This window comes from Anabrus simplex, chromosome X (genome assembly GCF_040414725.1).
Source record: "Anabrus simplex isolate iqAnaSimp1 chromosome X, ASM4041472v1, whole genome shotgun sequence".
Classification (NCBI taxonomy): Eukaryota; Metazoa; Arthropoda; class Insecta; order Orthoptera; family Tettigoniidae; genus Anabrus; species Anabrus simplex.
In genome coordinates, this window is record NC_090279.1 from 188,900,645 (window position 1) to 188,926,242 (window position 25,598).

Genomic DNA, 25,598 nt, shown 5'->3' on the forward strand with positions numbered 1-25,598 from the left:
AGCTGAGGCCACCATAGCCAATAAGCAGTCATTAAAAAAATGTTTTTTGAAATTGTCATCCATCTAAGTTAAAGTTAGAATACTTCAAAGCTCAGAAGAATGGACACAATGGTCAGCTAAAGTGACTTTGGTGACATGCTGTCACATAAACACATGGGAGTTCATTAACCCATCAGAATACTTCAAGAAACTTCTATAGCATCACATACCTATTTCCTAAGAACTTCAGTTGCCTCAAAATGTCTGCTCTTCGGTCTTCTCTGCATCTGACGACAGAGCATCTCGCAGGGCTTCCACACAGCTGTTTGGTATCAACGTACCTGAAAAGAGCGAATATTTTTAAATGTGATAACGATCTAAACTGAAATAACAAAACAGGCTGAAGAAATAATAATAATAATAATAATAATAATAATAATAATAATAATAATAATAATAATAATCCTATGGCCCCAGCTACCGTGTGAAGACATTTTAAAATTTGACGCCATCTGGCTGTCTGCTAGTCAATTTCGATGTTCCATTTTACTCTAGGCCTACTAAATCGCAGACAGAGTAAACCTAAACCAACGATATTAAAAATACAGACTGCTAATCTGATGGCTATCTTTGAATCTACTTGAAGCACTGGCAGCCATAACACATGAAGGCCCTATGAATCTGCCATAGAACGGATCTGGAGAAGTTGTTGTGGGATGGAGTACGGTCTTTGAGAAGGCGTGCAAGGTTAAATAAATAAATAAATAAATAAATAAATAAATAAATAAATAAATAAATAAATAAATAAATAAATAAATAAATAAATAAATAAATAAATAAATAAATAAATAAATAAATAAATAAATAAATGCAGGCTATGAATTCAGTAGAATGAAGTCAGGCTAGGGTTGACCAAGAGAGGTCCAACAGAAGTATTAAAGCGGTGAAGCCGCTAGAATACTGTATGTGGAAGGAATGCTACACTCGGCCAGGGGTCCGGTGGTCTCAAGTTTAGAATACAGGGTTACCCCCTTTAGTGGCTGCTTATGACAGGCAGAGGATGCCGTAGAGATATTCTACGTTGCAACCAACGGACATGTGTGTTGCTTATTGCACAGCAGTTCTCAGAAGGTAGGCATAAGTAGCAAAACGCATAAAACCTAACTAGACCAAGAAGCAAAATGCAAAAATTACGGTATACCAGAATGATACCGAAGGCATGTCATTAAAAGGCAGTGGTATCTTTCTCTACGCGTGTGAATTCCTCAATGAACTGCTGTACATATAAAATGTCCTCCTGTAGTGAATGAGTATTGTTAGTATATGATCATTCTACATATGTAATTCTTCTTATAAACAAACAAATGCCTACCATATTCACTGCACTTACATATCATAACATTAATGCGACATTAAGAGTGTTTGAAAATGTCATGTTTATTTTTAAATGAAACTTCAATTTGCAATGAGAAATACTCTCATCAACTCACTGAATTGATCATACGGCTATCAAGTGGCAGCCACCATGCCAGTTACAGGCAAACGTTAGTTCGCTGTGCTTCAACCAGGGGTGCTGTAACAAGTATGTTTAGCAGTCTATATCTTTCATGTCGTTGACCGAAAATCAATTAGGTGTCTGTGGCTGAGATTTAACGAATTTTGTTGGGTAAACAGCAAATGTGTCACCAGAGATGTTTTACAAGCTGACATCGTATGACATGGAGTGTCGAATGGATTTTGTTCCGCCCTTCAAAAATCCGACTACCTCTGTTGGGTTTGAACCCGATATCTTGGGATCTGGAGGACGGCACTCTACCACTGATCCACAGAGGCAGCTTGCTGAAGAGATGTTAAGTAGAGAACAAATAGCCAACCAGATATTGGTAAGAACCAAACCCACATTCCTGCCAACATATCAAGAATAACATATGCTACTATAACTCAATCGAGAGAGTATCGAAGATTGTAGGTTTGTCTGCCACTAGTATCCATTTTTCATTTGTGCTTAACATTTCTTTGGCATGTATAGTACTTTACGTTCTTGACAAAATTTAATAAGCTGAACTATTTCAAGCACAACATAGCAGTGAAAGTTCAATTCGACTGGCCGACAGCTGACGACTAGTATGCACTCTATAGCTGTGCTGGCTGTAGTGCCAGACCTACAGCTCAGATCCCAGTCAACAAGAATGACCCAGCCGCTGCTGCTAAATTGGGAAAGCACTGGACATGAAATTCGAAGGTTGTGGATTTAGTTCCTACTGGTGTCCGACTGGTCATTTTTTGTGTACTTAACATCTCTTCGGAACATACTATACACATGACTGTAAAAGCAAATTATTCAATAATTATTCAGTAATTAAAGAAACTTCCAATAATTTTGTGGAAGCAAACTAAATCATGAAGAATAAAATGAAATCAAACACATAAGAAAAGTTAATGTAAGAAATTTCATTTTTCCGTATTGAACCAAGAATTACAATAAATAAACTTGATATTTCCACCTATTCAATACAATTTTAATGCTGTTATTCAATTACAACTTATTAAATTTCACAGGACTAGTTTCGACGCAGACTTGAGTCATCTTCAGCTTTTTCGGAAAATAGGCAACCTTAAAATTCATGACATGTCTTAAAATGTTTGGCATGAAATCCAGTTAAATCTATAATTAAAACCTTAACTCATTAAAAACTATTATGACAAGTAAAAGACTTGCAAGTCAGTCGTATGATAAAAGTTCATTGGTTAAATGATATTCTTATGATCAAGCAGTTGTGGAGTCCTTAAATTTGTTGAGCGATAGATAAAATATTGTGTTCCATTTCACTACAACTTGTATACTGCTGAACCATCTCGAAAAATGTGAAGGTTGGTCATATGGAATTTTCTGCATAAAATCTTCTATGTCTTAGGCCTATGAGGTGGAAACATTAAAGTAGTTTCTTGTGATGTTTGTGAAACCAATGTTTCCTGGTTCAATGCGGAACCTGTAAATATATTAAAACGCAGTTAACGATCCAGTGTTGAATGTGTTGTGGCTCTAATCAGCAAAATGATAAAGTGACTGTATGTAGGACTCGCCTCAAAATGCCGTGAGACAATGCTATTACTAGCCGCACTCAATGAACAATGAAGGCTCTGAGCAGGTTTGCATGATCGGACGTAGCTAAAGAGGGGAAGTAGGGGTGGGTTGAGACGATGTATGTGGGCCGCGCGTGTGGAGGGAGTTTGGTGGGCGTGGACTGCGGAACAAATATCGGGAAAACTTATTGTGAATTATACGTAAAATTAAATTCTCATTTGGGATTTGAACATTTTTTTAAAATGTTATCAGGAAATCGAAGAGAACTTTTGAGTTTCAGATATATCATTGAGATTGAGGTTAGCGTTAAAATATTGGTCTATATGAATGTAACATAATTCAGTAGCGTCCAGCAATGGTCCCTTGCTCAAAATCTCTAATATTTTAATGTCTTGTTCCAAGTTTGTAAAATTATGTCTTAGCTCATGGATATGTTGACCCACAGCGGAGAATCTATTATATTTTACTGCATTAACGTGTTCGGCATACCTTATCTTAAAGTTGCACCCAGTTTGCCCTAGGTAGGCGCTGCCACAGTCATTGCATTGGAACCTATAAACACCTGACCTAAGATAAGGGTTAGATTTATTTACAGTAGCTGCATTGTGTAAAACTTCGGTACTTTTGTTATCTGTGCGAAAAGATATCTTTACATTATTCTTTTTGAATATATTGGTGACTCTGTGAATACTGTTATTAAATGTGAAAGTTGAATAGGAATTATGACTTTGTTTATCTTTGGTAAGCGTGGTTTGCGGACAATGTTTAATCTTATTGATTATACTTTCGATGAAAGAGGCCTTGTAGCCATTGGCATAGGATATATTGCGGATAGTATTCAGCTCCTTGTTTAAATTATCTTTAGTCATAGGGATTCTAAAAGCCCGGTCTACGAGGCTGAAATACGTAGCTCTTTTGTGAGCTTGTGGGTGTGTTGAATCTTGTCTTATAGTGACGCTAGTTTGTGTTGGTTTCCTGTAGATGTTGAAGGAAAAAGTAGGAGGCTGTCTCTTAATAGTTACATCTAAAAAGTTAATTGATCCCTTCTTTTCAGATTCCAAGGTAAACTTGATGTGCGGATCTATGTCATTGAGTTTACTTAAGGTGGTCTTTGCATCTGTTATCCGCTCATCTAGAACTACGAATACATCATCAACGTACCTAGACCAATGGTGTATGTTACCGAACGTGTTTCCGTTATCTAACGCGGAATCCTCTAAAAAATCTAAATAAATTTCTGCTAAAATCCCCGAGGCCGGAGACCCCATTGATAGCCCATTTTGTTTATAAATTATACTATAAAAAATAAATTAAATTTAATATGTTGTGACATAAGAAAAGATCAAGAAGTGAATTATACGAAAACAGGAGTGACCGCAAGTGTTAATGCGCTACGGCTATGAAGCCAAATCCTGCATTCAGGAGATGCATGGGTTTGGACCCAATGCCACTGTTGGCTGTCCTGAGAATAGATTTCTGTGGTTTCCCATTTTCACTTCCAGGCAAATGCTGGGAGAGTTCCTATTTGGAGGCCACAGCTGATTTCTTCTTTTCCTTTCTACGACAAGGAAAAATGGCAAAGACATGTTCGATGATGTTGATAAACATTATTCAGTAAACTATGGAAGAATTCTACATAACGGAGGAAATCATCACCTCAATCCACAAGCTCATTCCTATTTTACAAGACAAAACAGACCGGAAATAGGGGCCAAACTGTTTTTGTAAGTTTTAAAAAGTGTATCCTGTGCAGAAGAGAGTTCAGAACCAACATTACACTGAGTTACAAAATGAATTTTTTTTTCAAGATTTTTAGTTCTGATGGGTGATTGTAATGTAGTTTTGCCTCCTGTTTATGAATCTGAAATCAAATTTTATGAATCACATAAGGATTTTACAGAATTTCAAATTAAGTATTTACTTAATCTTACAGCGAAGTTTGGGAATTAAACACCAGTAAAGTAAGAATAACTTAACATAAAAAGAATCCAGAAAACAATTTATTATTTATCTTGTTTGTGAACATATAAAATTAAATTCTACAAATGGCAAGTCCAGGATACAATTTTCATGACAAACTCTTCTTCCTTTTGCTGCGGAAGTGTGATCTTCGTCTGACGTGTTGCAACTCCGGATTGTCCCTTTTCATAGACCAGCAATAGTCAGCTAACATCACAGCATTTCACCTGCCCTGATAACATGTTTCTATCTCTTTCATGTCCTGGTGGAACCGCTCCCCATGTTCTTCACTAAAATCTCCTAAAGTTTTCAGGGAAAAAGTCGAGGTGTCTATGAAGGAAATGTTGTTTCATACTCATATTACAACCTAAATTTTTCATAGCCGTCAACATATCTTCTACGATTTTCTTGTAATCCGGGTGCTTCCTCTTCCCCAAAACACCGTCTATCACATTCTTGAAACCTATCCAAGCCAATCTTTCCTCAAAGGTCATCAACGCCTCAAATTGTTCATCTGTCGTAAGGCTCCGTATCTGTGGTCCCACAAAGATTCCTTCTTTTAGTTATGCATCAGACAGGAAGGAGAATTTCTGACAGGTGTACCAACTTAAATCAATCCCTTTACGAACTGTTTCATGATCCCTAGTTTAATATGGAGAGGTGGCAGAATGATTTTTTCTCGTTTCACCAAACATGATATTATATTCTTGTCTCCTGGATCCATTGTTGTTCTAGATGGCCATTCCTTTCTAACCCAGTGTGCATCACGTCTACGGCTTTCCCACAGACAGAGGAAACATGGATAGGAAACATGGATACTTTGTGTAACCTGACTGTTGTCCAAGAAACATTCCTATAACTTTTAGATCACCACATACAATCCATTCGTGCTCTGAATACATAATTGCCGTTAATAACATTGCAAGGGTTTCATAGTTTTCCTTCAAGACGTAAGAATATGCTACAGGTATTGAACCATACTTATTGGTGATGTGTAAGAGTACAGCTTTGATATTGTTTACGGTTCCATTGATAAATAACCTCCATTCATTCTTGTTGTATTTTGATACTACTCCCTCAATGTTCTTACAGTAAACAAGAGGACCCTCTTCAGTGAAGTACTCATGAAATTATTCTTCTCTTGTTCGGTACCAGGAAAATGTTGTACCTGCAGCTAGCAGTCTTTTCTCCTTTAAACGAGAACCCAGCATTTTTGACAACTCCTTTGAGAGACGCATATCTCTTACAAAGTCGTTTAGTTCACATTGAGTAAACAACTCTGGTTATAGCTCTTCTGTGGTTATCAAGATTTCATCGCTGTCACTAGAACCTGACATTGATGACGATAATGATTGCAGGGTTGCTGGTGGGTTACGCACAGGAATGTCAGGTCCATGTGGTACAGGTCTGATTGCTGATTTCAGGTTTGGATATGCAATGCTTTTAATACTTTTCTTGTTATGGCCTTTAACTTTTAACATACAAAAATAACATTCATCGGTGTGATTTGTTTGCTCTCTCCACACCATCGGAATTCCAAAAGGTAACAACTTCTGCTTCCCCTGAGTCCATTTTCTTAATCCCGTAACACACATATGACGCGCTGTGCGGCGCAAACCTTTGATCTTGGTCGCCTAACTTGACAACGAAATATGCCAGGTAAGCTTTCTTTACGAATGAGGTTATGTTCTCTCTTCTCGATTTCAAAGTCAATGAGCAGCAAATGAAACAAAAGGAGTTGGATTGTTTACACACTGTCGTCTTGAACTTGCCATTTGTAGACTGATTTGCACTTGTAATATGTATTAAATAGCTATTTAGAGCATGTTTTCAAACGAAACTAAACCAATTGCATTGTTCCTCTGTAAACATAGACATCAGACTATCGATTTTACCGCAATTGATCGTTTTCGATTACTCTAATGTACATATTTTATCAATCAGTGCACATTGTTACGCGCAAATTTAAAAAAAGGAAAATTACGTAATTACATAAAAACTGTGGATGTTACAGGAAATCTGATACCATATTTGTAAACAGCTCTAAAAAGTGATCTAAATGCACCCATTTTCATGTAAAGCCTGAAAATGATGTTACCCAGTGTTATTATTTTTATAGAGCACAGTGATATTGTTAACTGGCAAAAAAGGGACATCATTAAAATGAAACATTTCAGGGAAGAGGGCAAAGATGTTTTTTATTCAGATGAATCTCGGACTGATAATTTGAATGTACGAAAATACTAGCAAGGAGAGAATGAATGATGTTATGAAAGTCACTGTATGGAGAAGTATGCTCGGAATACTTCTTAGTGCTGTTGTTTAATCTCACAAAGGGTTTATTCGGGATTCTAATACTTCAGGATAGCACATCGCAGGACAACTATCATGGTCATATGAATGGGATGAATTTTCAGAGGTGGTTCAGCCTGAAATTGTTGCATCCAGTGTCTTATTGTGGTTTACAATGCTCCCATATCATTGTAGACAAGCTGAAAATACTCCTTCAAGAGATGATACTAAACGTGATAGGTGTAACAGCCTACAAGATGAGGTACAGTGTGTGATGATAACTTGAGAAGAGATTTCCCGTACAGTTTAACATCCACTAACAAACTGTCCGAAAACATGTTTGTGATGGATGTATTGGCAGCTGAAAAAGGAGACGAAGTTCATCTTCCTACTTACAACTATAGTCTTAACTCCATGGAAATGGAATGATCCAAAATTACAAGGGTGGTATTAAGTGAATGTAATGTGAAAGGGGATATGTTGTTCCATCAATTAAAGGAAACGACTGTCAGTGCAATCTCTCTCTGAGGTCATCGCTTCTGACTGGGAAGATTACTGCAGGCATGTGATGCAACTGAGAAGGAATACTGGAGGAAAGGTGGAATCATGGAAGTAGTAGCTAACTGTCAATATAAATTTTATGATTCTGACCCTCAAGATGATATGGCCACAGATGACTTGTACAGATGCTAGCAAATAAAGTTCCGATACACCAGGAATTTACAGTACATTTGTCACTGGTAGTTAATAATAATATTTGCTTCAATTGTTTCCCTGACTGTTACTTTTCTTAGTTTCAAATTTGTTTCCATGGCTCGGTAGATATAACAAATTTCTCCGCTGAGATTTTTTGCTCCACAGTTGGCAGCATTGCCTTAAGCTTCACGTCAACAATGTTTCCTCTCCCAACACCAATGCAGCTTTGACAATTCTTTAAAACGTGCATGTATATTATACACAGTTTGTTTGTTTTTAATTTGCTTTTCGTCGCATCAACACAGCAAGGTCTTATGACGACGATGGGATAGGAAAGAGCTAGGAGTGGAAAGTAGTGATGGGACATTAGATTCATTTGATTCCGTTCATATTACTGAATCGATACAGTGATCCGATTCACGGCACATTAGAGTCACCGCTCCTACTGCACCTGTGTAGTATGTTCTGGTAAGACAGCAGCAACAGCATTCAGTGTTTGCTGCTGCCACCTGGTCTTCATACTAAGAACGCCTTTTCTTAGAAGAAGGAAAAAAAAAGCGTCACTCTAATACATCAAAGGTTTCCAGCGACGCAGGACGGCAAAGGTCTGGGATTAGGAAGGTAGCAGCCATGGCCTTAATTAAGGTACAATCCCAGGATTTCCTGGTGTAAAAACGGGGAAACTACGGAAAACCATCTTAACGGCTGTCGACGGTGGGATTCAAACCCACCATCCCCCGAACGCACGCACATAGCTACGCAATACTAACCGCAAGTCCAACTCGCTCAGTCATTTCTGAAAATAAGTATTTTTCTATCAGCAAAGGATTTTTTTAAATCGTCATATTTTGTGTAGGCTACCCGAGATGTACAGTAGCCCACAGGTTTACTGATTCAACATACTATTGATTAAGTTATTGTGTCAGTCGGCTTACTTACTGTCCACATATTATTGAAGTCTGTGCAACGATGTGACATACGAACTGAGAGAATACCGAGTCATTCTTCCCAATATAAAACAGGTACTTTTGAGTGGTCATGTTGAGTTTAATTAATTGTCAAATGTCAACAAGTTATAATACTAAGTTTCTCGCTGCAGCAGAAGCTCGGCTCTCCGCCAATGTCCAGTGTGCCGATAAGGAGCCGTGTGTATCTTGCGTCTCACTGAGCCGTGCTGTGCGCACGATTCTTTTGGCGTGCCATGATTCACCGTCTCGCTGCAGCGGAAGCTCAGCTGCCAGCCAGCACTCTCTGCTGGGAGTCAGCTTGCCGTTCCTGTGAATCGATTCACTCGGACACTTGAATGAATCAATACACTGCTTCGAATTGTGCATTCAGTAGCCAACACTAGTGTTTGCTAGTATCAGTGAAGCAAGTGCATCAAGCTACACAGGACTGAGAGAAGAGAAGAAAGGACATTGAAGAAAGGATACACAATGTTTTAGAGTTAGGAAATAGAAGCTGAAATCCAGTAGGTATAATCAAAACAAAGGATTAATGAGAATACAGTAGAACATCTATTATGCGTTCCTGTAAACTACGTTTTCTTGTATTATTCGTTCAAATTACATGAGCCCGCAAGCATCCTAATTAAATCACGTTGGAATAATCTGCATTATCCGTTCCTCGAAAAACGATTTCCCGGATCAACCGTCCAGAAATTTCAGTCCCATCAATGCTAAATCCTCTATCACGCATTTTTCAAGAAACTGTACCTCACGAAAGGACGGCTACGGCATACTTACGGATCTTTGTGTTAACGTCCCGTCATTGCAGTAATTTGAGGAAGTACTGTACTGAAAAAGTGATTGGCGGTGAACTTACATAAGGGACCCTCTTAGCATCATATTCGGGTGGTATTGTTTAGAGAATCCTCGGAAATCGTAAAGCAGAAAGTGTCCACAACAACTGGAAGGAGATGGAGTGCATTTCGACCGCTCTACTTGATGATGGAACGAGTTTCGTCAAATGTTCATACTTGCAAAACGTCTGCATTATGCCCAGGGTTATATGTTTAATTTTTTAAACTTTTTTTTGAGCGTATCGCCGAACAGATTTTCTATAATCTATCAGCTTCATTGTCCGTATTGATGAATTAAGAATGCAAGTATGAAGAATGAGATTTCCACCTAATCAATACTTTATTACAAAATGTTTAAAGTTATCTACATTAAAACAGTACCGGTTTCGACCTGTAAAAAGGTCATCATCCGCTGTTGGTGAACCTGCTTAAGCGATAGTACGTAAAACATTACTAAAACTAATTTAACAAGAATGCCTCATTCTAATATATTACTTAAGATATATACATATGGTACAATATGGGGCTCAGACTCATTGGAGTTCCATTCAAAAATCTGTGCTGTTGCCAACATTATGTCAAACATATACATATATACATATGGTGCAATAAAGGGCTTTGGCTTGCTGGAATCCCTTGAATGCCACACACTCCAAAAATTGTATAACAGAGGTTGAAAATACAGTTACTATAGGATAGAGGATCACTGAGGTTTCGGTGTTAAGTTGAAACGTCTTTGCAGCATGTCGGCACTGAGACCAACCGTTGTGAATACACAATCAAGGTGCTTTGATGGGCCGCAATTTTGCGGGGAGCATAATCGACTGAGGTTCTGTAGCTTCTTCGTTCTTATTGTATGATGTTGCTAATAAATACTAATTTCCAGGTTCCTTGTTGAGGCATGTCATGCTACGGATGAAGTTTTGAAATTAAAGAAAGGTTGTTAGAGTCCCCTCTTCACACTTGCATTTGTGCTCAGGTAAATTCAAAATCTGAGAAAGAAAAAGGAAGTGGAATTAGAATAACTGATAGAGAGTGCCTGCTAAATGGAAGTAGGAATTAGAATAACTGATAGAGAGTGCCTGCTAAATGGTTTGTGTGCTAAGGAGTGTGTGTTACTTACGTGTGGGCTGGATATGTCTTCAAGTGTTGCGTGTGCGTCATGTTGCTGTCGTAGTGTTCAGATTGAGAGGTGGTGGGGAGGGGGAAGCAGCTTCTGGAGGGGGTGGGGTGGAGTGGGTTGTGTCTTTTGGGTTTTGTGTGGGTTTGTGCCTGCTGATTCTTTTTAAATATGTGTCTTTTAGAATGGGAATGGCTGTGTTGAAGAGGATGTTAGTTTTATATGTGATTTCATTTAAGTTGAGGTTGGGATTAGAGTATTGGTCCATATTGATATAACAGGTTTTTGGCACTTCCCTCAGGGCACTGTATAGTCACTGGGCTTTCAGGCTGGAGTCGAAACTGTTCCTACTTAAGTAACACAGATTCAGTATTTTAATATAATCGTATACGATTATGTTATCAAGACCTGAACAGATGTTGCACCTTACATACATAAAGCCATGGGAAGTTTTGGGATTGCCTATTACTGTTTTGGTCCTAATATAAGACTGGGAATTTCATGTTTTTGTGTTAAAATGTTATAACAACAGCAGTCATTTTATTTGCACACGTTACATTTAAAAACTTTATATCATTTCGCACTTGTACAGCGAGCAAATTTTCCAGCTGAGCTCAAGATCACAAAAAGCCGTTATTTTGGAAGTGTTAATCTTATGATTGCATTTGTGAACATTAAAAAAGCATATGATAGTGTTCCTCGAAACAAGATACGGGAATGTCTGGAAGACCTAAAGGTACCAAAGTATTTAATTGACAAAGTCAAGATGCTATACCAGAAGTGCTACAGCTGTGTCCAGATAGGCAACGGACTATCAAAATGGTTTGGAACAAAGAGAGGTGTCCAACAAGGAAGTGCTCTGTCACCACTCCTGTTCGTAATAGTAATGGACAAGGTCATCAAATCTATCAAGAAAATGGACAGTGAACCAAATGCCCTGATATTTGCTGATGATGTGCTTTTATGGGGAGAGACAGAAGCTGAAGTTCAGAAGAAACTTAATGAATGGAACAGCACATTCAGACATTTTGGACTAAAGATGAGCAAAAGGAAAGACAGTGGAAATGACCATCAACAGGGAAGGAACGAGCTCAAATATATTTCTGAAACGAGCAAAAATCGAATCAGCTTCCCACTTCAGGTACCTCAGAAGCACAAACTCGAAAGATAACACTGTTAGGCGGGAAATACTCAGCAGGACACAGAAAGGATCAAACTTCAACAGTCAAGTCAGAAATCCCCTCTGGAACAGCAAAATACCACAAAAAGCAAAAACAATCATGTACCACACTTACTTCGTACCAATCCTCGCGTACGGTTTAGAGACATGTACCCTACAAAACAAAGACTTCAGTAGAATCCAAGCAACTGAAATGAGATTCATTAGAACCATGAACCAAACTACCAGTGTTGTAACCAAGGTTGAAGTTTACAAAACACAACTTTTATTGCTTCACTTTATAATATTTACACAAATAACTGAAATTTATTTTGAAGCAAAAAGGAATATTGAATCTTGAGAAAAGTCTGTCCCTATACAATATGTACAGGTTTGCAGTCTTTATATACACTTCTATCTTGAAAAGATAGTCTTTGTGAATTGACACGTTGATAGTCGAGAACTATCTGGCACACTAACATAAATGTCTACGAGAGTCCTTGTTTGTTGAAGTGCCTGAATTCCTAAAAAGCAAGTTCAATTGATTGAAGAAATTCCACCTAGCGAAACTAAGGGAGCTTGCATAGATTAGGGAATGAAAATGGCTTGTAAAAGAATTACGGAACATAGGCAACGGAAATAGGTAAGGGAGCGGTGACCAGAGGTGAAACCTCGTACTGCCAGAAATTCAGTCCACCTGGTCGAAGCACATTTTCAAGAGGAGTAGCCTCCGTGCTCGACGTAGGGTGTATTCTGGAGCTGGACACCGGGGCGAGTGGGCGATTGAGCAGGAAGGGAGCTCCTATTTATACTACACTCGATGGTCAGGCACGCGCACTGAGGGCTGCGCGTCGAAGCTAGCAGAATGATACACAGGCGCGCGTGCAGCTGGCTGGCTGAGCGAGAAGAGAGCGCCGGACATACAACAACCAGAAAGGACATGATCAGAAATGAAGTGAATAGGAAAGTAGCTGGTATTGTGGTTCCTATTACCAGTGTCATAAAGAAATGCATACTTCAGTGGTATGGGCACATAATGAGAATGAACAGAGAAAGACCTGCCAAAAGTATTTTGACCTTAATCTCATAGGAAGAAGACCACAGAGAAGACCAAGGAAACGTTGGATAGAGACTGTAAGATCAGATGTGGAGGAAAGAGGATACAAATGGGAGGATATACTGGAAGAGAAGATGTATGAAGACAGAAGGAGATGGCAAGCGCTTGTACACCACACCCGGGAAACTGGAGTTGGGAAACGATGATGATGATTAAGATGATGAATGGCATTTGTTCTCTTTCCAATTTGATTGTGATTAGTGACGTGCAGGATTGAATATAATGCATTCGAGAACTTCAGAATCAATACTTACATTCGAAACCATAATATTATCTAGTTCAACATAACCTTTGAAATTCGATGTAGGCATAATTTACGAGTACTAGATTTCCATAAACCGACTACGAACAGTATAATATGCTTACAATATTGTGATTTTTTATTTCCCACCTTTTCAATACAATTGGTTTTATGTTGCTAGATCATAATGCTACAACACTGTTTTATAGGGACATGTTTCGCTTGAATTTCAAGCCTCAGCCTATATAATTGTCTCAAGGTCTTAACCTTATATAGGCTGAGGATGCTTGAAATTCAAGCGAAACATGTCCCTATAAAACAGTGTTGTAGCATTATGATCTAGCAACATAAAACCAATTGTATTGAAAAGGTGGGAAATAAAAAATCACAATATTGTAAGCATAATATAGCAAATTCAATACGGGTCTAATCATGAGATTGGCTACAAGTAATACGAACAGTATACCAATAACCAAATTACAATGGAAAATTTAAAAAAAAAAAAAAAAAAAAAAAAGGATTTTGCCATCATGTTGAACGCTTTTGTATTTAATGTGCTTTATTTTATTAGATTTTTCGAAGAGTTTGTCTGATCGAAGTTGCTGAACTGAAAGAAGTTTTCAGAGGAAACTAACGAATTTTGCCCAATAAAACTGAATGTAAAGTTTAGAGATTTTTAAGTCGCGTACCTCTAACTTGCCTGCCTCTCACCCGGAGGGCCTGGGTTCAATTCCCGGCCAGGTCAGGCATTTTTACCTGGATTTTATGAGGGTCTAGAGAGCCAGGAATAACAGCTGAGAGGATTGGTCACAGTGACCATGCATCACCTTGTAATCTGCAGGCCTTCGGACCGAGCTGTAGTCGCTTGGTAGGCAGAAGGCCCATTCAGACTGTAGTTTGGTTTTAATTTCGGTGTGTTTGTAAGATTATAAGTATACAAATTTCATTTTTGTGATTTTTAGCCAAATTGATGATGGTTCATTCCTTCCCGGATTTTCCGTTTTGCTATGTTGTATGGTTTTTTTCCCCGCGGTCTCTCCAAAAACGGAGAATTGAGGTTTCATTGTACTGAAGCACATACGATATTACTCTAGTAACATTTCTTTCACACTATGAGTCCGGATTTAGGGGTGTTAGGAGATTAGAGGATCTAATCACCAACTAAAAATTTACAAAAGAAAAATTATTATTATTATTAATAATTTTTAATAATAATAATAATAATAATAATAATAATAATAAGTACATTAGGAACTTTATTGTTGTGTGTAAAATCTCAATGGTTTTACAGTTTCTCCCAATAACGGTCTGTTGTTGCCACACAAAAAGTCATTTACATAAACATTTATTTTCTTTATATACTTTTTTTTTTAAATTTTGCTTTACATCGCACCAACACAGAGAGGTCTTATGGCGACAATGGTATAGGAAAGAGCTACGAGTGGGAAGGAAGCGGCCGTGGCCTTAAAGTACAGCCCCAGCATTTGCCTGGTGTGAAAATGGGAAACCACAGAAAATCATCTTCAGAGCAGCCGACAGTGGGGCTCAAACCCACTATCTCCTGAATGCAAGCTGACCACTATACGATCCAAACTGTGCAGCCACTCGCTCGGTATATATCTATTGAATTTTGTGCTCTCTTGGCAACAAACGTGAAGTAGTTTCTCGCTTTAAAAAAAAAAAAATTTTTTTTTTATAATGGACAAGGGCATGTGCTCTGGCTGTATGTATAGAAAATAAATTGTCAATGGATTACCTTCATATTTAGCTGCAAGTTAAGATTATTATTATTATTATTTCTTCTTCTTCTTTTATGACCACATAGGATCACTTTAGTCAGTCCGTCGTTCAGGTCTCTTTGAAGGGATTGTTCGGGCTTTGCGGTCCTCCCAGTACTTCTTCAGACGCTCCGATCTTCGTGCCCTTTCCTCAGTTGAAAATGTGCGTGTTGTTGGTTTGTTTTGTGTAAGGGTAAAGCGGAGGTTTGTATTCTTGAGTTTTGTATTCAATTTTATCTTATTTTTGGTGTCTTCTGTTGTAAGGCCTATTTCCTTCAGATCCTCTCTTACTTCTCTGATCCATTTACATCCTGTTGTGGTATTTTTTGAGACGAGATTGTGTTGTACTAGTTGTTTCAGAAGTCTCGAGTCCTGCATCCTCATGATATGTCCAAAGAATCCCAGTCTCCTCTTACGCATAGTATCTATAATGGGTTCTAGCTCTTTGTACACGACTTTGTTAGGTATTAACCGCCACTGTCCATCTTTCTGATATTTTTTGTTGATACAGGTTCTTCCAATCCTCCTTTCAATTTTCTGAAGTCTGTCAGTCTTTGATTGTTTATTCAGGTAAAAGAGTGTTTCTGCTGCATATGTAGCTTCCGGTTTTATAACTGTGTTGTAGTGTTTTATTTTTGTATTTATTGATAGACATTTCTTTTTGTAGATAACCCATGTTAATTTTTGTGCTTTAGCTAATCTATTTGTTCTTACTTGGATTGAGATTTTTTCATTTAAGTTATGTGTTATTACTTCTCCAAGATATTTAAACTGAGTTACTATTTTGATTTTATTACCATTTATGGTGACTTCTTTTAGCTGTGTTGGTTTTTGGGGCATAATTTCTGTTTTTTCAAATGATATTTTGAGGCCAATTTTATTTGCAATGTTTTGAAGTTCTGATATCTGGGTTTTTGCTTCTTTTATGTCCACTGCTAGTAATGCTAAATCGTCAGCAAAACCCAGGCAATTTGTTTTGATTTTTCGGCCAATCTTTATTTTGGGGGGACATTTTCTAAACCATTCTTTCATTACCATTTCTAGAGCACAGTTAAATAATAGTGGTGAGAGCCCATCTCCCTGCCGTAGTCCAGTTTTAATTTCAAATGTCTCTGATGTTTCACCCCTAAACTTCACTTTTGACTTAGTATTGGTGAGAGTCAATTTTATCATGTTTATTAATTTGGGGTGTAGTCCAAGGTGTCTTAAAATTTTAAACAGAGATTCTCTATGGATGCAATCATAAGCTTTCTTGAAATCTATAAATGTTATCACCATATCTCTGTTTCTTCTCCTGTTATAGTCCATTATCAACTTAAGACTCATGATCTGATCAGGACAGCTCCTCCAGGGTCTGAAACCTCCTTGATATTCTCCTAGTTCTTTCTCAAGTTTTAAACTTATCCTATTAAGGATGATTATTGAAAATATTTTGTATGTTATGTCTAGGAGAGAGATTCCCCTGTAGTTATTAGGGTCGGTTTTGTCCCCTTTTTTGTGCAGAGGATGAATGAGGGCTGTTGTCCAGTGTTCTGGTAGTTCTTCTTTAATCCAGATAGAGACAAGTTGTTGATGGAGGGCAACTTTTGCTGAGGTTCCTGCATATTTCCAGATTTCCGCAAAGGTCTGATCTTCTCCTGGCGCTTTGTAGTTTTTAAATTTATTCAGAGCTTGGTAGACTTCCTTTATTGTGGGGGGATTGATGTTTTCTGGTGATGTTTTTATCGGGGTGTTGGTGTCCAAATGAAGGAGTTCTGTAGGTTCCTCACAATTTAAAAGCTTGTTGAAATGTTTAGCCAGAATTTCTGCATTGTCTTTATTGTTATGGGCCAGCTTACCATCTTCATCCTTCATCAGTAGGGTCGGGGGTTCATATTTTTGGAGCTGCTTTCTGAAGGTTTTGTAGTAGTCCCTTGATTTAGTTTTACTGAACTGTTCTTCAATTAACTGCAGGGTGTCCTTATGATGTTGTCTTTTTATTCTTCTTAAGACTTGGGTAGTTTCTTTTCTCTGTTTTACTAGCTTTTGATAGGATATTTCTGTCTTTTGGGACTGATGTAATAGCCATGCCTGATGTCTTTTCTCCACTGTTTCATCACATTCACTGTTCCACCATTGGTGTTTTTTACGTGGTTTAATTGGAGCTAGGTCTTCTGCAATTTGTTTAAGGTTGTGTACTAAGTCTTCAAGTTTGTCTGTGATTTTTATTTTTTCAGTTGCTTTCTGGTAATTTTTGTTGTTGATTAGCTGGGTAGGATCTATTTTTCTTTTAGTTTTAAGGGCTTGCTTTTGTTGTCTCCTCTGGGGAGTGAGTTTAATTTTAATTTTAACTACGTAGTGATCTGAACCTGTGTCTATTCCTCGGAGGACTTTGACGTTATAGATCTCTTTGTGGTGGTATTTGTCCATGCAGACGTGGTCCAGTTCCCATTCTCCTTTAGTGTAGTCAGGGTGTTTCCATGTTTTGAGTTTTTGAGGTTTCCTCTTAAAACATGTAGATTTTGAGATTAAATTATGGTTTCTACACAGGTCAACTAGTCTCTCTCCATTTTTATTATTATTTATTATACAATCTTCCTCCAACAGCTACAGGTTGCCCAAGGCCAAAGAGTTATAGGAGCTCAAGTTTAAAAAAAGTTCTCGGCATTTCAGCACGTTATAAAAAATAAAATCTGGAACTTAAAAGGAACTGATCTCCAAAAAACAGAAAAATTATGCCACTGCCATCTGCAATAATATAAATTCAGACCCCTTTCAGAAGCACACAAATAAAAAAAATGGTAAAAAACATACCTTTTGTCCATAATTCTGTAACAATCCTTTGGAAAAATAGTAGGAACTAGGAATGATCCAAAGTTATAGGCTTGTTAAAAAATTTAACACAATATGTAAAATTATGGTATACTTTGAAGAAAAGCCTTTTCTTTTTGAAAGTTCCAGCAAAAAGAGTGAAAATGAATTAATTACAAACATTTTGGTCTGAATATGAGATATTATGATCTAAATCACTGATGTCCATTTTTTCCTTTCCACCTTGGGGCCCACGACCTCGATGTTAGGCCCCTTTGAACAACAAACATACATAAATCAATCAATCAATCAATCAATCAATCAATCAATCAATCAATCAATCAATCAATCAATCAATCAATCAAACTTTTCCACCTTAAAGGAAGTAAATAACTTAAAATCTATCAAGTATTTTCAAAAATGAGTTTTACATAGTAATAATGTACAATGACTTTTAAACATTAACACTGTAATAATGACTTACCGACGATCTTCACTCCTTCACCGGTACGAAGCCTGACCACCTGCATCTTACTGTTGTGTCCTGTTCGAGCAGCGAGCACATTTTCAACACGTGACCAGACACTCAAGACAGAGCCAGCTAGTACATTATACGTCCGCCGCCGCAGTCCTACCTCACAGTCTAGCCCTAAGGTCACATTCTTACAGTTTCCTCGCCTGAATAACAAAAGAGAAACTAGTTATTCGTAACAGTTATATGAAGTTGAAAATAAAATATTGTACTATTAAAAAAGCATAGAAGAAATAAATGGCAAAGAAGTTAGACGGTGTTTTCTCTCTCTCCCAAACTGTTCAATATCTATCTAGAGGAAATTATTGGAGAGTGCTCAGATGGATACTGAAGAGATTGTATTGGAGGGAAAAGAATAAAACATATGACGGGATGAACAAATAATGAATGAAGAAGATGCTAGATCTAAATGACGCATGTTAGAAATGTTGAATGATCATTAATAGGATGAAAATAAGAAGCATGGCCATAGATAGAAAAGGACAGAAGACAATCATTATGACTGTTTAGGAGAAAAAAAAAAAAACAGATCCACCAAAGCACTGGCATTACATGCTCTGAGATATAAAATAACAAAAAGCATCAGTTGTAGAAAGGACAGAGACCAACAAACGGATGGTGAGCAAATTTACAGTTTAATTTTTAATGTAACAACAGATGTATACAATATAGGTTATACAAGTATCAAACCCTTCCTCACCAGTATGCATGGGAACATGTAGTAACTGAAGTTGTGTACTGTTGCGTCCAATGTTTCTCAGCCTCTTCTGCTGACACTTTCTTGTACTTTTTCTCCATCTCGCCCAGCGATTCTTGACGTAACTGGAAATGTACAATTCTTTAGAACACTGTACATAAATAAAAGAGTTACTCTTTAAAGTTAGTTCAAAAAGAGGATCCCATACAATCATTCAGTTCATAGTGGATATTAAAGGTTATGTAAATTCCTACAATGTAGGGTTAATGGAGAAGAGAATTGAATTGTATGGGAGATTGGAATGCTTCATTCTAGTAAGGCAAATTAAAAAAAACTGTAGAAGCTACCCAGGACGTGACCGACAGTGATCATAACATGGTTATAGCCGAGTGTGATCTCAAATATAAGACAAGGACAAGGAAAGGTTTTCATTCCCTCACCCAAAGGGGAGGGGCGGGGCGGGGCACCTAGAAGGTAACGCCTTCTCCCTGGCCTCAGATATAAGAAATTGAAAAGAGCATGAGCCACAAATTGGACTTCTCAAGACTGAAAGATCATGATGTGTTGCTATACAAAGTAGTCATATGAATGCAGAATAAAAGGTGAGAGTCAAGAAATCTAGTATTAATGGTTCACCCAGTGAAACAGTCTGAAGAAAGAGTGGATTACAGAAAATATATGGGAGGGAAGTTAGATGCAAGCTGAAATCAGAAAAAACTGATGAAGGATGAAGATAGTACAAAACAGAAATAAATGAAATCATCATCATCATCATCCTAAACCATCTCCAGTTTCCCGGGTGTGGTATATGAGCCTCTTCCATCTCGTCCTGTCCTTGTACCATTCCTCCTCCACCAACTTGTCCCAAACATGACCTCTCAGCAGTACAACGTTCTTAAGTAAATCTATCGATTTCCTTTGTGGCCTTCCCACGGGTCGTCTTCCTTCTACTTTTCTGTAAAATTCCTTCTTTGCAGTTCTGTTAACTGGCATCCTCTTCATGCGACTAAACCACTTCAGTCTTGATAACTGAATCTTATTGAGGAGAGAATTATCTATTCCTAATTCTTCTCTAATTTCCTCTTTCCTAATCTTGTCTTTGCTGGTTTTCTGGATCATAGTGCGTAGGAATTTCAAGAAATAAATGGAGAAATAAGAAAAGTTAAACAATATCTAGAGGAATGGTGTAAGGAATTAGATTGAAATGGTTAAGGTGGGGAAACTGGAATGTGCCTACAAAATCAATTTAAAAGTTTCTTTGGAAACCACTGAATGAAAGACAAGGGAGTTGAGAATGAAGATGAAGTATTATTGTATGATCAAAAAGAAATAGTGGAGAGGTGGAAACGATAGAACGAAAAGCTGTATGTTGGGAAGATTGAAGATTTGAATGTCAATCAAGTGCTGAGAGTTTGCAGAGTCAAGTGAATGCAGTGTGGTATCACAACACCCTTCAATATTTCTGTCAAAACACTTCTAATGAGTGCATGTGTGACAAGCATTTTGGAGTGTTATGCACGAAAGGCAAGTCATCAAATATGAGTAGTCTAGAGCGTTAGGAACAGCAAAGGGTTAAGTGGAGTATGCAACAACTGTTACATTTTCAGTGTTTGGAAACTGCTAGGAAAAGCAATGATAGTTTCTACCCGTCATTCAACAACCACTGTGGAAAAAAAAAAAAAAAAAAAAAAAAAAAAAAAAAAAAAAAAAAAAAAAAAAAAAAAAAAAACTTAGGCATGCAACTGAAATTCAACAGATTTTTAATTCACTAGTACATTGTAACAATTTATGCTAGTTAATGCTGTCTGTTGCACACGATTTAGTTTTGCTCGTCTTTACTGGTCGGCACAGAGAATGAGCTTAGTTCTTCTGTAACGGCACTCAGATTGAAGTTGGGTTACTGGTACGTGACCTGTAGCTTTCAAATATAGCGTAATAATGGATGAAAGTGGCAATGACAATTCTACTGGTCCTTCAAATTCCAACACAAAAGGTAAATGCAAATGGTAAACAATGAGAAAGATTTAATTGTGCCACCCCATGTATTGTTTTCTTCATTTTTGTCAAAAATTTTGCACTTTGCTTAGAGCCTTGCCTTTTTGTAGTTGTATATATGACAGGAATTACTACAATAATATTCACTTCTGCATCAAAAACCAGTTACTAAAGGATATTCTTGGTACAAATGATTATTACCTAAGGAAGTAACATTATTTGTCACAACGCAATGTAAATGTGCTGTATTAAAAACCATGCACATCAATGTATGTCTACTGGCACCTAGGATATTATGTAGTTCTTTAGTGCTGACTGATGATTTATCATATGTATATATAACAACTTCACTTGTAATGTTAAAACTACCATCTAACTTCTAGGAGGAAAAAAAAAAGTATCAACTTTCTGTAGATTTGATATAGGAAGCAGCGAACTTGTTAATACAGTTACCAGAATGAGTGTCATCACACTTGAGTTTAAGTACACCACCACTCCATGGACCCAATGTACACTAAAGCAACTACCGTATAATCCCGAATACCACCCGCCACCGAGTAAGATCTGCACCCTAAATTTGAGACAGCAAAAAAAAAAAAAAAAATCAAATAACTTACGTACCTATTTAGTTTTCTTCGAATATACTACAAATATAAATTCAAACAGCTCACAATTAATAAAATCATCACAAAAATCGTAAATAAAATCGGTCTAATACTCAGATCATTCACAATTCACCGTCGTCATCTGAAGTTTCACCATAGGATAAAGATAAAAATTTCATAATGTTCCGTATTGAAGTGTATCACAAGAAACAAACAAGAAATAAAGTGGTTCAACCTATTTGATACAAGGAAAATAAGAAATGTAGTGTTACATTCTTATTTGATTAAAAGCGGTACTAATCTGGGTCATCATCAGCCGATTAAATAAAAATATAAAAATAAAAACAATGCATAGGAAAACAAAAAGTAAAGGATAAGTTTTTCACTAAAAGCAGTTCAAGAAGCACTATAATACATAAGATCCTAAAATCCAGAAGAAGTCGAAGATCAGTCATTTATATGAAGCAAGGCGCAAGTTCTTGAAGAGCATACGTAATGTCTGGCACTGTGCTTCTAAATGCTGATGAAACTCTCTCTGAATAGTTCAATGATCAAGCCTAAAAATGCTTCTAGACGCAAAAATATATAATTTAATATAATTGAAGTATATATTAATTTTTATAGGATCTTGTTGATTCTTTAGAGATTCAGAACAGTTGACATAAAAAACAACAGTGAGGAGAAAAATGTTAAAAAGCCCAATATTGGAAACAAACGAAAAACGCATGTGCATAGCGTGTTATTTCTTGAAGATAAGAATTTGGGTCGTACTTGAGGTAGCGTAAGGTATGAATTTAAATTTGAATGTTGTAATGATCTGAACTGTAGGTGGTATTATAGTACCATTCAATTCGGAAAAAAGAATATTTTTTTTTCTCGAGAGGAGAGGTGAAAAAGGATAAGGTAGTAAAGGAGGAGGATTAGTAGATAAGAGAAGATTAATAGAACTGGAAGTTAAAAGAAGATAGGAAAGGATACGATAGGAAAATAAAGGCGGAATAATTTAGGGTGGGTTAGGAGGATGGATTACTGCAGGTAGAAAATGTGGGTAGGAACTGTGTAAGGCATGGAAAATTGAATTCGGGTTTAGAAATTTAGTATTTTTGAGACAAATTAGGAAGTCAAATGGAATATTGGGTTTTTCAGCAATGTCCTTTAAATTGAAATTACGCTGAAGTACTGGTCAAGGTGAATAAAATAATTTTCAGTAGTGTTTAGAAGGGGGCCTTTGTTAATGATTTTAAGTATTTTTATGTCTTTTTCAATACTGAAGAAATGATGTTGGAGTCTTGTATGTGTTGTCCTATTGCAGAAAATCTGTTATATTTAATGGCGTTGAAATGTTCGGAGTATCTGATATTAAAGTTGTGTCCAGTCTGTCCAACGTATGAGGAGCTACAGTTATTACATTTGAATCTGTACACTCCAGATTTAGAAAAAGCATTAGATTTATTTAATGATTTAGAGTTGTGTAATATATCAAGATTTCTGTTATTGGTTCTAAAAGAAATTTTCATGTTGTATTTTTTAAGAATGTTGGTTATTTTACAAGCATCATGAGAGAAAGTAAAAGTGGAAAATGCAGTGGGTTTTGTTTTCTTTTGTCTTTTGTTAGGGTGGTTATAGGATGGTGGTGAATTTGTCGATGATACGGTTTATGAAAGAGTTGTTAAAGCCATTAAATTTAACGATAGTACGGATGGTGTTCAATTCGTTATTTAAATCTTTTTTAGACATAGGGGTGTTGAAGGCACGAAAAATTAGGCTGTTATATAAGTAGCATGTTTATGTGCTTGAGGGTTGAAGAATCCTGCCATATTGTAGTTTTGTGGTTACTGTTTGGGTTGGTTTTCTGAAAATTTTGCAAGTTAAAGAAAAGGATGTCTAGTTATAGTTAGTCTAGAAAATTACGAGTTTTGCTGTGTTCTGATTCAAGGGTGAATTTAATGTTTGAGTCAATGTTGTTAAGAAGAAGTGTAGCGGCTGCGTTGGTTGATTCATCATTTAAGATTACTAATGTGTGTCATCAACATGGGAATCAACATCTATATCATCTGATCACCAGACATCCATTCGGTGTACACCTGTTTCATTGCAGCATTGAAAGGCCGGTTCACACACACATCCAACGGCTGTAGAATAGAAGTGAGTCCTCCGAGAATTATCACAAGATAAGTTTTTACTTTCCTCGTCATATATTTTACGGCGTCAGTTGTATGTCCTCGGTAACTGTCCAACACAAGCATGTTTTGTTTTAGTAACAAAGCTCCCCGGTGACACTGCCAAACGTACTTCACCCAGTCCTGAACTAACGCACTGTCCATTCAGCCAGACTCTTGTTCTAACAATAACACCGAACGGCAAGTTTCCTTTCAGAAGCGTTTTCATTTCAGAAACACATATGGAGGGAGTTTGGTTCCATCCGCTAATACGCACAACATTACCGTGCATTGTTGCTTTTCGTTACCACCTGTTCTGATGGTTACACTTTTAGAACCCTTTGTATCCACTGTATTTTCCAACGGCATTTCAAAATAGACAGGTGCCAGGTCGGCATTCCCAATTTGCGACAGCAAATAAGAATTTTGCTTCCTCAAATGAATAATGTGACGCTGAAAGGCCGTCGATCTTCATACGCCCCAGGGAGACGTTGTGAAATAGACATACGTCTCTGAATGCACAACCCCCCGTTTCTTTTGATGCTACCTGTTCAGGGTGTTGACCTAGAAAGATCTTTTGCCCCTACTTGCACCACATGTTAGGAATCTGCGTGTATTTGGAAATGGCAGAAGTGTGAAATGTTGAATGTGAGGAAAGGAATGCTAAGGATGTCACAAACACCCAGTCTCCAGGCCAGGGATATTAATCACTCACAATTTAAAAAGCCCCAACCCGGCCGGGAATCGAACACTGGGCCGCTGGGTGACAGGCGGACCCGTTGCCCCCTTCACCGCGGGGCCGGACGCACAATCCCTTTCTCCGATAAAAGTTTCGGATCCATTCGCGGCTTGCAGTAAAACCCTGTTTTTAGCTCTTTTGAGATCTCTAATGCTTTCAATTGACACATGTCACTAGAAACACCACATCCTAACTCACATTTTTCTATCAGAAATTTGTGGAGTCGTTTTTCAATTTCTGGAAAACTGCACTCCGCCTACGGAACTCTCTGCAATCGCCATTACTTTTTAGAAGTTTTTCCTTCTTCTGCCAATCACAAATAGAAGATTCATCAATATCGTACTTTCTGCCAACGGCACAATTTCCGTATATTTCAGCTTCACTTACAACCTTAAGTTTCTCACGCACAGTAAAAGACCGCAGACACAGTTTTGAATCCATTGCTTACTACTGAGACAGCACTTTCACGGTACAGATATGGAACTCGAATGTGAGGGAGGTAGACTTCCATAACCAACAGTCTCGACTCTCGCAAGTACAATATCCCACAAGATCAGCTATTCGCGCACCCAGCATGCCAGCAACACCTGTGAAACAAATGACGATCGAGCATCCGCAGCAGCGGCTTTCATATTTACCCATTTTCTGTGATTTACCCATTTCCTTACCTTACATTTCGCTTTTACATGCCACTGTAACCGTATTGAGAAAAAAATCTATTTTGTTTTCTTGACCGAAACTAAAACATAATAAGAACGGAATGCCCATTTACATGTGGTATATCGAGTACGGTAACAGTAAACATAGTAAATATTTACAGGAACGAATGGCTTGAATACAACCCGCACCCAAGA

The 25,598-nt window shown here is 37.4% G+C and overlaps 1 protein-coding gene across 4 annotated transcripts in view; it reads right to left on the minus strand.

Moving 5' to 3' along the window:
* sno (strawberry notch) overlaps window positions 1-25,598 on the minus strand; it is a 205,929-nt gene that overhangs the window by 2,963 nt on the left and 177,368 nt on the right. For all 4 annotated transcript variants that reach the window (XM_067159301.2, XM_067159299.2, XM_067159300.2 and 1 more), the window contains exons 24-26: window positions 19,250-19,371; window positions 18,502-18,695; window positions 210-320 (exon numbers count right to left, since the gene is read on the minus strand). In XM_067159301.2, coding sequence (XP_067015402.2) covers window positions 235-320; window positions 18,502-18,695; window positions 19,250-19,371 — 402 coding nt within the window. In that variant the 3' untranslated portion in view covers window positions 210-234. The remainder of the gene's footprint in view (window positions 1-209; window positions 321-18,501; window positions 18,696-19,249; window positions 19,372-25,598) is intronic.